Below are 12,994 nucleotides of genomic sequence, written 5' to 3'. Positions count from 1 at the left end.
GAGATCCCTAGCAACCCTAATGCTGCCTGCTTCCCCCACCTGGGAAGTTAAGGACAAAATTAAACTATGGGCAGACCAACTGCCGGAACACTGAAGGAAACTGTTGCTAGGAATGTTTCTTAAGGAGTCACCACTCAAAAGCTTAAGATTTACTAGAGCCACTACCCCTCCCATACTCTGGACAGGAGAGTAAAGAGCAAGGAGTTCTAGTTGAAAATAATAATCTCAATACATGGAAATGAACACAAAACATGCCCCCCCAAGATGTATAAATCAAAAAACCTAGGCAAAAAACCAGTAACCTAACTGAGACAAATTTAATCTCAACGGACAATAGTTGATTTCTATATACCTATAAATCACCCCTTGTACCCTTTTAATTTAGACCAATCCCTAGAATCTTAATAGATACCTAGTTACTAATTGGCACCTGAAAGTTTGTGCCCGTATAGCTTCATTGGCTATCTGATTGATGACCCTCTTGGTCAAAATAACCTTTGTTTGATATGGTTGATCTGTGGGTCCTCCTGTACTTTTCGGTTATTTCTTTGTTTAACATGATGGATCTGTAAAACCTTCTGTGTTTTTTGAAATTATTTCTATGGTAACCATTTCTGTTTTAATAATCACAGTATGCATTGAATGTTGTATAACCTCCCCTATAAAAATAAAGATTGATTTTTCTCGGTGAGTCAGTTGGGCCCAAAAGGCCTGACTGTCCTTTGGCACCCCATTGGGTGTCTCCCTTCCCCGCTTCGCCTTAGCCATGCATCCTTCGGGGACCCTGAGACCCTGCCGAGGCTGGACCCCGGCACAGCTTTGCAGGCCTTTGAAGAACTTAGCTTTTTCTCTAAATGAAATGGAAGGGTTTGGAACAAAAGCATGGCATTGTCTGCCTTACATTATAAAAAGACAGACCTGACCAATGTAGTAGAACTAGACCGGGGGTGGGAGGCAAAGGTAGAATTAGGGAGGTCTGTTAGGAGGATATTAGTAATCTAGTTAAGAGATGATGGCAGCTTGGACCAGGGTGAGACCAGTGGAGATGTAAGGAGTGGTCAGAGTCTGGGCATATTTTTACAACAGTAAAGTCAACAAAATTTCCTGATGAATTGGATATAAAATGTGCAATTGACATTAACTGAAATAAAGAAGATGCAGGCACTGAAGGTTTAGGGAAAAACATGAGGATGTGATTTTGGAAATGTTGAATGTAAGGTATTAGACCAAGTGGAGATGTTGAGTATATATGTTAACAATAGTTATATGTAAGAGGTGAGGTTTTAGGAACATTTTTTGTTCTTTTCCCCTCCTCTTTTCATTTCTTTTTCTTTTTTTCCTTTGGTCCTTTTGAATTTTTTAAAAAAATTTTATATCATAAGCAAGTTCTACTTTTAGAATAGAAAAAAGGAACATTTAATTTTAAAAATAGTAATAATGTGATTTATGAGATAAGCAGAGGAATAATTGAGTATTACAGACTTCTTTTTAAATCTGCCTGAGTCTAGAACTTGCAATTCAAGTCAATTCAACAAACATTCTCTGTGATCTTACTACAGGCCAGGCACTCTGCTAGGTGCAGGGGATGCCAAGATAAACAAATATGGTCCCTGCTTTGAAGGAGCTCACAGTTTAACAGCCTCAGTAAGTGCTGTGGTCCAGATACAAACCAAGAACCAGAGGAGCATGAAGAAGGAAGGTGGCAGTGAGGATATATCATAAAAATGTCAAAAACACACAGGTCAAATATATAACATTTGGGTCACACTAGGTGTAATTTTATTGTGAGATGGAAGCACATAGTCAATAACAGATGGGTGATCTAAGGTTACTCTTTACTGAAAGACAGTCTATATGCAAGGTAAGTCCAAGGACATATGGAACAGAGGAAGCCCCACTCCCCACACAACTCAGGCATCTGTGAGCCAGGGTCCCACTGCCATGTCTGGGATTAAGGGTTAGGCCAGCTGACCTTCATGGGAACCTTCCAGGTACATCTTGGTGTAGTAACGGACTTCATTCTGCTGTGGGTCTCAGGCCATAAGCAGCACAGCCCCCTCTTGGCACACAGTCATGCCTGGCTGTAGCTGATGTTCTTTAGTCCCTCCTGACATGCAGCAGGGAGATTTGGGTGGGAGGCATGTGGGTGTGCAGTTCATGGTGGAGCTGGAGGGCAAAAAGAGCAGGTGAGTAATTTCAGCCCATCTGGCCTATGAGCTCCCCACAGACCTAGTACATGAAGGGACAGTGGGAGAGAACAAATGAGGAGGCCAGCAACATTTCTTAAGCCTCCCACAGGCTGGGCATGGGCTAGGGGCTTTGTGCACATGATGTCATTTAAACATCCCAGTGAACTTTTAAAGCAGGTACTATTAGCCTTATTTTATAAGATAGGAGAGTAATGTGGAGTAACTTACCCGATATCACTCAGTTAGGATTTACACCCAGATCTATGTGGCTCAAAAGTTTCTTGTTTGTCTGACCCCTGGGCCCTACACAAATAAATAGCCAGCTCCCAAGAACTGATGGCTAACACCACAATGGCTTGGTTCCTGCACCTCCACTCCTGCCTGCTCCTATCTCCCTACTTTCTTTCTGACCCCTGAAATAGTTTCCAGTTTGGGGGGAGGGGCTCAGATATGACACAACCCTGGCTTCTCTCTCCAACTGGGATTCACACTTGCTACTTTGATTATCATGTGCAGTGGGTATTTGTTATTTATTTGGCTGCCCTGCTTCAAACTCTCCATGCCATGTTCAGGGAACTACCTATTATGGGAGTCTGATGGGTCTCTTCCCTAGCAGAACTCCAAGCGTCCAAATATTCCCATCCCCTGGTAGCAAGATGTGGGCACAAGAGCTAGGCTGAGCTGACCCATTTTAACCTTCAAAAATTCAACCATTCCCAAAAAACCTAACCCCAGAATTTTACCACTAGAACTTTTATTCAGTGATCTGGTTTTAGGAAAATTTTCCCAATTTGTTGTACAAATATATGCCAATCTTAGTCCCAATCTACAGCATACATCAATGGGTTTTTTTTTTTTCTGCTTAGCATCCCTATTTCCTTTGGGGCCTGTCCTGACCATTCCATGTGGTTTAAGTTGAGCTGTCAGTCATGGTGGCCCTTGTAGATTAATGAGATTAGTCCTTCCTGAGTATGATATGCAGATCTTGGGAGAGTAAGTGCCTTGTGAATCTAGGGTTGTCACAGCCACCTTTTCTTACATATGGAGAGAGGCTCTGAACAATGAAGAGAACAGAGCTGAGAGAGAGAGAGAGAGAAAACCCTGATGATCATGTTTGAGCTGCCAGATCCAGCATAACTGAAGCTGAAACTGCCACTTCTAACTATCTCAGCCAATACCTTGCCTTTCCTGTAAAAACTATGATGGGTTAGTTTTCTGCCTCTTGCAACCAAAAGTTCTGCCTACCTGCCCATTAATATGATTGACCTTCTCCCAGAAGGCCTGACTTTCTAAAAGCCTGAGTAAATTGGGGGTGAGAAAAAAATTTTTTTTTTACATAGCAAAGAAGGGGAATTCAGAACTCAGGAAATACAGGCAGAAGTAAAGCCAGGCAGGGACTGTTAGATTTAGCTTTTAATACTTCATAAGAAACTAGACTCTTCCCAAGTGTAACAGTTGCTCTTCTGTGTCCCGCAGACCTTCCCAGGAGTTCCCAAGAATCTCTCACTCTCCTCTACTCTCCTGACTCCTCTACTCTCCTGACTCTCCTACTGTCTCAGTAAGTGTCTACTTACCTGGTACATCAGTCTTTTTGCCACTCTGGGGTCAGTGAGGTCTTCTGGGGAGGCCACACTCAGTCGCAGGAGGAGGAAGCCTTCATCTCCATCTGCAAGTTGAGAACAGTAGGATGATAAAAATATAGCAAAGGTGGTACAACATTCACAAATCAATAAATGTGATTCACCATACAAACAAAATGAAGGATAAAACCCACATGCTCATATCAATAGATGCAGAAAAAATATTTGATAAAATCCAGCACCCATTTATGATAAAAACTATCAGCAAAGTGGGAATAGAGGGAACATACTTAATATAATAAAGGCCATATATGACAAAACCACTGCCAGCATCATACTCAATGGGCAAAAACTACAAGTGTTTACCTTAAGATTGGGAACAAGAAAGGGATGTTTGCTTTCACCTCTCTTATTCAACATAGTACTGGAAGTCCTAGCCACAGCAATCAGACAAGAAGGAAAAAAAGGCATCCAAATTGTAAAGGAAGAAGTAAAGTTGTCTTTATTTGCAGATGACATGATACTATACATAGAGAAGCCCAAAGATGCTATCAGGAAACTACTAGAACTGATAAATGAATTCAGCAAAGTAGCAGGATACAAAATTGATATCCAGAAATCAGTTGTATTTTTATATGCCAAGAATGAATTAACAGAAAGGGAAATTTAGAAAACAATTCCATTTGTAATTGATTCAAAATGAATAAAATACCTAGGAATAAACCTAACCAAGGAGGTAAAAGACCTGTACATGGAAAATTATAAGACACTGAAGAAAGAAATTGAAGATACAAATAAATGGAAGCATATACCATGTTCATGGATAGGAAGAATTAATATCATTAAGATGCCCATATTACCCAAAGCAATCTATAGATTCAACACAAGTCCTATAAAGATTCCAATGACATATTTCACAAAACTAGAACAAATATTTAAAAATTTAGCCCTGGATGGTGTGGCTCAGTGGACTGAGTATGGGCCTGCAAAGCAACAGGTCACTGATTCAATTCCCAGTCAGGACACATGGCTGGGTTCAAAGAGGCAACCGCATATTGATGTTTCTCTCCCTCTATTTTTTCCTCCCTTCCCTTCTAAATATAAATAAATAAAGCCTTTAAAAAATGTATATGGAACCACAAAAGGCATAGCAACAGTGATCCTAAGAAAGAGAATACAGTTGGAGGAATCACACTACCAAACATCAAACTATACTACAAGGCCATAGTAATCAAAACAGCCTGGTACTGGCATAAAAACAGACACATAGATCAATGGAACAGAATAGCCCAGAAATAAACCCACAACTTTATAGTTAATTAATATTCAACAGAGAAAGCAAGCACATACAATGGGCTAAAGATAGTTTATGCAATAAATGGTGTTGGAAAAATTAGACAGATAGGTACAGAAAAATGAAATTCAACCACCTTTTTATACCACACAGAAGAATAAATTAAAAAATAGACCAAAGACCAAATAATAGACCTGAAACCATAGAAACCCTAGAAGAAAGCATAGGCAGTAAAAGTTTGGATATTGCTCATAGAAATTTTCTATCAGGTATAGCTCCCTAGGCAAGGGAAACAAAAGAAAACTAAACAAATGGGGCTATATCAAACTAAAAAGGGTTTTCACAACAAATGAAAATATCAACAAAATAAAAAAACAACTCACAGAATGGAGAACATATTCGTTGATACATCTGATAAGGGGTTAATATCCAAAATGTATAAAGTACTTACAAAACTCAACACCAAAAAAAACAAACAACCCAATTAAAACATGGGCAAAAGACCTGAATAGACACTTCCCCAAAGAGGACATATAAATAGATGGCCAATAGACATATGAAAAGATTCTCAATGTCACTAATCATCAGAGAAATACAAAGTGAAATCACAGTGAGATACTATCTCACACCTGTCAGAATGGCTGTCATCAATAAATCAACAAACAACAAGTGCTGGTGAGGATGCAGAGAAAGGGGAATGCTTTTGCACCGCTGGTGGGAATGCAGATTAGTGCAGCCACTGTGGAGAGCAGTATGGAGATACCTAGAAAAATTAAAAATGGATCTGCCTTTTGACCCAGAGATCCCACTTGTGGGAATATACTCAAAGGAGCCCAAAACACTAATTCAAAAGAACATAAGCACCTGTATGTTTATTGCAGCATTATTTACAATGCCAAGATCTGCAAGCTGCCCAAGTGTCCATTGGTAGATGAATGGATAAAACCACTATGGGACGTTCACAAACAGAATTCTACTTGGCTGTAAAAAGGAAGTAAATTTTATCCTTTGCAATGATAAGGATGGACCTGGAAAACATTATGTTAAGGGAAATAAGCCAGTCAGAGAAAGACAAATACCATATGATTTCACTCATATGTGGTATCTAATGAACAAACTGAACTAACAAGCAAAATAGAGACAGATTCATAGAGAACAGGATGATAAGGTGGAAGGGAGGTTAAGTGTTGGAAGGACTGAACAAAAAGGAAAAAGGACTCATGGACATGGACAACAGTGTGGTAATTGCTTGGGGGAGGGGACTATAAGAGGACTACATAGTAATGGAAAAAATACAATAAAGATTAAATTTAAAAAGAAAAAATAAAAATAAAAAGACAAATTTTAAAAAAGCATTTTAAAATAAAAATATATTGATAAATTGAGTTTTTAAAAATAAAAATACAATAGGAGACTATGAGTTTGGGCATCAAAGAGACTTTCATTTGGAACCCTACTGTTCTCTTTTTTCTTTAAATCTGTTTCTATCACCTGTCATATGGGATAATCATACCCACTTCAAGTGATGGGTTTGTTAATTATCATTTTAAATTTTATTTTTAAATTTCATTTGACATTTAATATAATTTGATATTAGTTTCAGGTGTACAGTGTAGTAGTTAGATGATCTTATAATTTATAAAGTGATTCTCCAGTATTTCAAGCACCCACCTGGCACCACACACAGTACATTATTTACTATATTCCCTATGCTGAACTTTACATCTCTGCAATTATTTTGTAACTATCAATGTGTACTTCTTAATCCTTTCCCCTTCTTCTCCTAGCTCCTCATCATGTGGTGGATTTGAGTATTTAATTAGAGGGATAACATGCAAAGATCATAGTACACGCCTGGCATCAGAGAAAACTTTCTTTGGTTGTGAAGTATTTTTATATCACCTCTGCCTGGAATAAAAAGAAATTCAGCAAGGTGATTGTAATTAATATTTTTATTTTACCTTCCCAGAAAGGCAGGGCAAGTGGAGGATATTGCAGGGACGAAGCATGAGGACAGTGATGGCAAGTGGAGATGGAGGCCACAGGCTGACCAGGAGCTGAGTTAACCAAGCAGCCTTGGATACAGGACTTCTTCTCTGAGAATTATGTTGTCTTAGAGACGTTGTCTTAGCTTTTAATGCCGAAACCTTCACCTCATTTATTTATTTTGTCATGATTTGTGGCACCACCTCCAGTGACTGCATCCAGTGAGCCCCATTTCATGGGGTCCAAGCTGCTCGGAAGGCAGCAGCTTGGGCCAGATGCCCACATGGTGCCCCTCTGTGTGTCTCTGGCTGAACCAGAGGCTTCTAGAGCATGAGGGCTGTGTCTTCTAAACAAACTTTGGGGCTTCACCTGGTGCACAGCAGTTACTCAACCGTTAAATTCATGGAAGGGCAGAGCTAGAGGACCTCATTGTTCATCCATTTGCAACCCCCTCCAGCTACTGGTGGAGAAACTGAGGCTCAGAGAGGGAGAGGAATCTTTCCTAGGTCACTCAGGTTAAGGGTAGAGCCAAGATCTCAAAAAATTTCTCCAGACATTCATCCTCATGCTCTTTCCATACACCACCCTAACTCTGCTTGTTACTGATTTTAGCAAGAACCACTAGAAGATCATGAAGAGGAGAGACATCAGAGACAGGGCTCAGAATTGGCCCTCCAGATCCTTCCTCCCTACACCTTCAGGATGTAGACATCCTAGAGCCTCTAAACCCCAAGTCCCCAAGATCACACCTGAATAGCCTGTTACCTGTAGTATCTTCTGTGGTCCACCTCGTCTGAGAAGTGGTAGGTGTGGCTGTTGGCTTCCCTCCAGCTGTGCTGGCTGTCTTTGAAGTCTTTGCTGAAGCTGTGGCCTTGGCTGAGGTGATGTCAGTTTCTTGGCTGCTGTTGGTTGTAGTCAGGACAGAAGGAATAGAGCTCCTGCTGATGGGAACAGGCCCACTGGTTGTGCTGTGTGTGGTAGATGTCTCTGAGCGGGTGTATTTCTGGATGGGGGCTGTTTCTGAAAGACTGTAGATCATACCTGAGGACCCAGCAAAGGAAGTCACTTTGCCCACTGTTGATCCAGCCTCTGTGGAGATTGTAACTGCTCCTGAGACCTTAGTATGGCTTGCTGTCTCAACAGAGAGGGGTAAGGTTTGTTCCAAGGGGTTTATGCTTATTGTCATCAAAGTTCCACTGGAGGTGGCTGCCTGGGCTGCTGTTGATTCTCCTTCTGTGGTGCTATTGGTGGTGTGTGGGGTCTCAACTGTGGTATCAGGAGTGACTGATTCAGTAGTGCTGGCTGTTGACAAGGTCTCAGAAGAGGTCATGATCCTAGTGAGGTGTGATTTTGCTTCAGTAAAGTCAGGCAAAGCTGACGTCTCAGGAGTGGACAGGGTCCCCCTTCCTCCTGTCGGGCTATGATCTATGTCTGAGGTCCCAGCAATGATGGCAGTTGTTTCTAGTTCTATAATGCTGCAATTGGTAACCGCAATGTCAGCGATGGTGTAGGCAACCAAGGCTTTAGATGGAACGGTGATGTCAGGTGCCAGGGTTTGTGAGCTGGTGATGGCTAGAACTGAGTTGCTCTCCAAGGCCAGAGCCCTGGCTTCTGCAGACATGTGAGCCAATGGCAAGGCATCAGTTGTGATCCTCTTTGTCTCTTCAGAGCTGTCATCAGTGCAGAGGATACCAAAGACCAAGAGATCACTACCTGTAACAGTCTCCACTGTGGTTGCTCTAGCTTCTGAGGAACTGCCACTTGTGGCTGATGTCTCCATGGGAACAGTCATCACAACCATGAACTTGGAAGGTGTTATTTTTGTGAGGGCCCTGGTCTCTGTTGCAGAAAATATGGTTTTGGTTTCCCTGGTCTCTGATTCTGAGATGGTGCTGGCTGGTATTAAGATCCTGTCAAAGGTCTGGGTGTCCACGGTTTGAGTTTCTAAAGGGATGTGGCTCTGCACAGAGGGCTCAGCAAGGCCGATAGTCTGGGAAGCTCCCGCTGAGCTTGTGTTGATCCCCAGAGTCACAGCAGGCAGTTCTGTGTGGTTCATTGTCACTAGAGGGCCTGGTTCACGGGTGCTGGGGCCTGTGTTGGGTAAGATAACTTTGTGAGCCATGAGTTCCAGTGGACTGACCTCACAGAAGTTCTTACATTTATGCCCTGGGCACTGCTGGGAAGAGGGTGGGAAGGAGAGTTGCCTTCACTCCATGCGTCATCTATATTTACAAGGAAGAAGGAGGTAGTATTGGGAAGACCAGCTCCATGTGACAGCCACAGAACTGGGGTAGCCCTAACTAACGTCCTCTGATGGCCCACTTGAGGCAAGCAAACCCCAGAATCTAGTTGTTTATTGGTCTGAAGGCTTCAGAAGGACTATGTGGGGCCAGGACTCAGCCTCAAAGGAGAGAGAGCAAAGAAGGCAGAAATCCACATGAGCCAAGGACTACAGAGCAGGGAGCTCAATTCTCAGAATTTTCTAAAAGAATGTTTATCACTTTCCATCAATATTCTTCTCATCCACTAAATGTTTCCCCATGGAAATAAAAACACTCCAACCATAGGAAACTGTGGAGGATGATGAAGGCTGGCGTTATATTGCTGGAACCCACAGGGATTAAGGAGACAGTTAAATCATTAACCACAAGCTTCAGCTGAATGTGACTGTAACTTTTGTAGAAGAAATATTTATCATTTAGATAGCCTGGGAACAGAGCAATTATGCCTGCAGTTTTTCCCTGAGCCTGTGAAATGTCCTTGAGCTTTATTCAACTAACTCTTATAAAATAAACACGGAGACTGTGTTCAGGGTCATTGTCTCTCCATCAGAGGACAATGTCCGACTCGGCCCCCGCTTTTCCTTTAACTGTCCGTGTCTGTGTCTTTCTTAATCTCCCATCGCCGCCCCTTCCCCCCCCCTCCCAGGGACCTCCTCCCCATGCAGGTCACAGCAGGAAACAGCTGTAGTTTTGTGTTTAGAGGTAACTGGGGGATTAGGAGAGAGGAATCTCCAGAGACGGTATGGGTGGTGGCTGCTGCAAAGGGGAGGGGAGCAGGCAGAATCCTTGGGGTTCTAGCAAGGGGAGAGGGTTGAGTTTCCTGTTCCTGTTCAAATCTCTCCTAAACATGTGCCTGAGATGGCAGAGACAGAACCCCAGGACTCCAAAAATTATGTACCCAGAAGTTTTCACAGGTAATAGGGAGTTAGGTGAGGTAAAAGTTCACTTTTTAGAGAGATTCTCCTAGCATTTCTCCACAGGGTACAGTGTCTCTGTTCACTGTTGACAAATCCTCTGAAATTGTGTAAGTGGAGGGCCAGTGGGTGCTCATTGCCCTGAGAGAGGTAACAACAAGCTCTTTCATAGGTTGACAACGGTGCTCTCCAATCTGCTGAAGGGGAGGGGCTCACTCTGTGAATGGACCAAGGAGCCTCTTGGGGAGAGTTGCCAGAGTTAGCAAATAAAAATACAGGATGTTCAGTTAAATTTGAATTTAAATTTCAGATAAACAAAAACTGATTTTAATGACAAATAATTGTTTTAGTATGTGTATTTGTTTCCCATGCAATATTTGAGACATGCTAAAAAAGCTTCATTATCTGAAATTCAAATTTAAGGGGACACCCTGTGTTTTACCAGTAATCCTACTCTGGGAAGGAAGACAATCAAAATATAAGCCTTCCTTTTTAGAATTCTGATAATTTTAGATGGTCTTTAATGAGAGCTACTGTCCCAAAAGTCTCCAAGGACCTAAAGGAGGTCCAGAACCATGTGGTCACATCTACCAAGGGTGTCAGGACAGGGTCCCAGGTCCTCAGCTTGTCCTCCTGTGTCTCCCATTGAATGGTGAAAGAGCGCTGGGTTCCAGTCCCAGGTCTGCTGCTTACTAGGTTTGGAGTCTAATGATTTAATGATTCAAATGCTGACTCTGCCTCCTACTAGTGAGGCAGCCACTAGGCCTCCCCAAGCCTGTGAAAGACAGCCCTAGTCCCTGCCCTGCTGTGGTTATGAGGACAAAGAGGAGAAGGCAAATGGGAAAACTCTGATATTCCAAAGCCTGCCAAGCATTAAGAAGCATCTGCTTCCCACCATGTCCTCTCAACGAGTCACTTGAGAGCACACAACTTGTCTTAACACAGTGAGAATTTCTGGCTGTACCCACATGCCTTAGGTAGGTCACAGCACTTGCTCTCATGCCTTGTTCTGTGCAGTCCAACTACACACACAGAGCATGCTTTTACAAGAATGTACTTTCAAAGCCCAAGATATTTCTCTGAGCCTCCTCAGTCCCCACACAATGGAAGGAAGCAGAGACTTTCTGGGTCAGCCTACACAGCCTGAAACCCAAACAGTGGTTTGGGCCTTGAGGTCTGACCACTGACCTCCCCTGACACCCTTTTGTCCTCTTCCAGGAGCCATGTGGTGTCATCCTGCTTCCCAAACCCATAGCCTGTTCATTTCCAGGGCTTTCACAGTCCCCTACCCACATCTCTTACACACAAAGGGTCTTTTCAAAAAGAAGACCTCAAGACAGGGGTGTTCTCAAAGTCCACCCTGGCCTCTATAGCTCTAGAATGTTTCAATTTTCCTGCTTTGTAACTTAAATCAAACTAGTGGACAGTGAAGAGTGTGAACTTTCCACCCTGAGTTTGAGTTCTCTCTTTGCTGCTTGCCCTGCAGCTTACCACCTACATGATGCTGGCCAAGTCTCCCAGCTCCAAGATTCCATTTTCATAAAATTGTGGAGATTAAATTAAATTAAATGTAAAATGTGCAGCACAAGCCTTATAGGTCAGAGTGCATGCAAGAGGTGGTTTGTGTGTCCACTGGTTAGGCATGTGTGGCATCAAAACCTAGCTCTGCAGGTATTACTTAATCCTGGTAAATGTCAGTGTCCTCATTTTTAATGGTTGGGAGAGGGTAAGAATCATATCTCTCTCATTGGGTTATTGTGAGGATTAAAAAGACTGTACTCGAGTAATATGGGATATCTTTGTACCTCTTCTCAATTTTGCTAACCTAAAATTTCTCTTAAGAAAATAGAAAATAAAGTCTTAGCCCTCACTGGTGTGGCTCAGTTTGTTGGTGAAAGGTTGCTGGTTTGATTCCCTGGTTCAGTCCCTGGTCAGGGCATGTACAATAGGCAACCAATAGATATTTGTCACATCAACATTTCTCTCCATCTTTCTCGTCCTCCCTTATCCTTTCTCTAAATAAAATAAAATAAAGTAAAATAAAATAAAAGATTTTAAAATAAATAAAATAAAATAAAATAAAAAACCCCTGGGGAAATGAGAGCCTCATGAAGGTAAGAAATGAGCCTGATGACCAAGAACTTCACCCTCGGAGAAGAGGCAGATCTGTGTCTTCCCTGGTGTTTGAGGAGCCAGCCTGGAGTCCAGCACACCCCACCCCTCCCCCAGTACCATGTGTGGTCCCCTCTGCATCTGTCCTTCCCACCCTTCTCAAATGAATGGAGACTGACCCATTTCTTCCTCCCTGTGTTCACCAGGGTTGTTGGGACATTATGTGATTTCTCAGTGATTTCCTACAGTGTTGGCTCCTCCCTCGAGGCTGGGGAGTGATAAGCATCCTAGGAATCCTCAATAAATTTTTAATGCTTAAGCTGGAAAAAAGATAAGGCATGTATAGGGTAAATGGAGGCAGTCTGGCTTCCTCACTGAGGTGTCTGGGTAACTAAGGGAAGCGATTTTCCCATAACCTTGAATGGGCCAGATAAGTAGTGTTCTCATAGCCTTGAGACTGGGTTCGATAAACAGTTCCCATAACATGAAGTGGGCTCGCTTGCACAGAATCATGCTATGTTATGTCACTTTTTGGCTTTTTGCTAACTTTGTCTCTAGTACTTAAGCAGGCAGAGGCTTCTCACTAGAGAGACATGCAGCTTGCAGCGTCTGTGGCTCCCCCACCCATGAATAAAGG

General features: G+C 42.5%; 1 protein-coding gene across 3 annotated transcripts in view; it reads right to left on the bottom strand.

Moving 5' to 3' along the window:
• Positions 1–1,751: 1,751 nt before the first annotated feature.
• MUC20 (mucin 20, cell surface associated) overlaps positions 1,752–12,994 on the bottom strand; it is a 30,208-nt gene continuing 18,965 nt past the window's right edge. For all 3 annotated transcript variants that reach the window (XM_036018248.1, XM_036018249.1, XM_028504864.2), the window contains 3 exons: positions 7,815–9,140; positions 3,764–3,855; positions 1,752–2,166 (listed from right to left, as the gene is read on the bottom strand). In XM_036018248.1, the coding sequence (XP_035874141.1) occupies positions 2,098–2,166; positions 3,764–3,855; positions 7,815–9,105 (1,452 nt within the window). In that variant the 5' untranslated portion in view covers positions 9,106–9,140 and the 3' untranslated portion in view covers positions 1,752–2,097. The remainder of the gene's footprint in view (positions 2,167–3,763; positions 3,856–7,814; positions 9,141–12,994) is intronic.

Source organism: Phyllostomus discolor, chromosome 2 (assembly GCF_004126475.2).
Source record: "Phyllostomus discolor isolate MPI-MPIP mPhyDis1 chromosome 2, mPhyDis1.pri.v3, whole genome shotgun sequence".
NCBI classification, from domain to species: Eukaryota; Metazoa; Chordata; class Mammalia; order Chiroptera; family Phyllostomidae; genus Phyllostomus; species Phyllostomus discolor.
The sequence above is the reverse complement of the archived record's forward strand: the minus strand, read 5'-3'. Positions and strand labels throughout refer to the sequence as shown.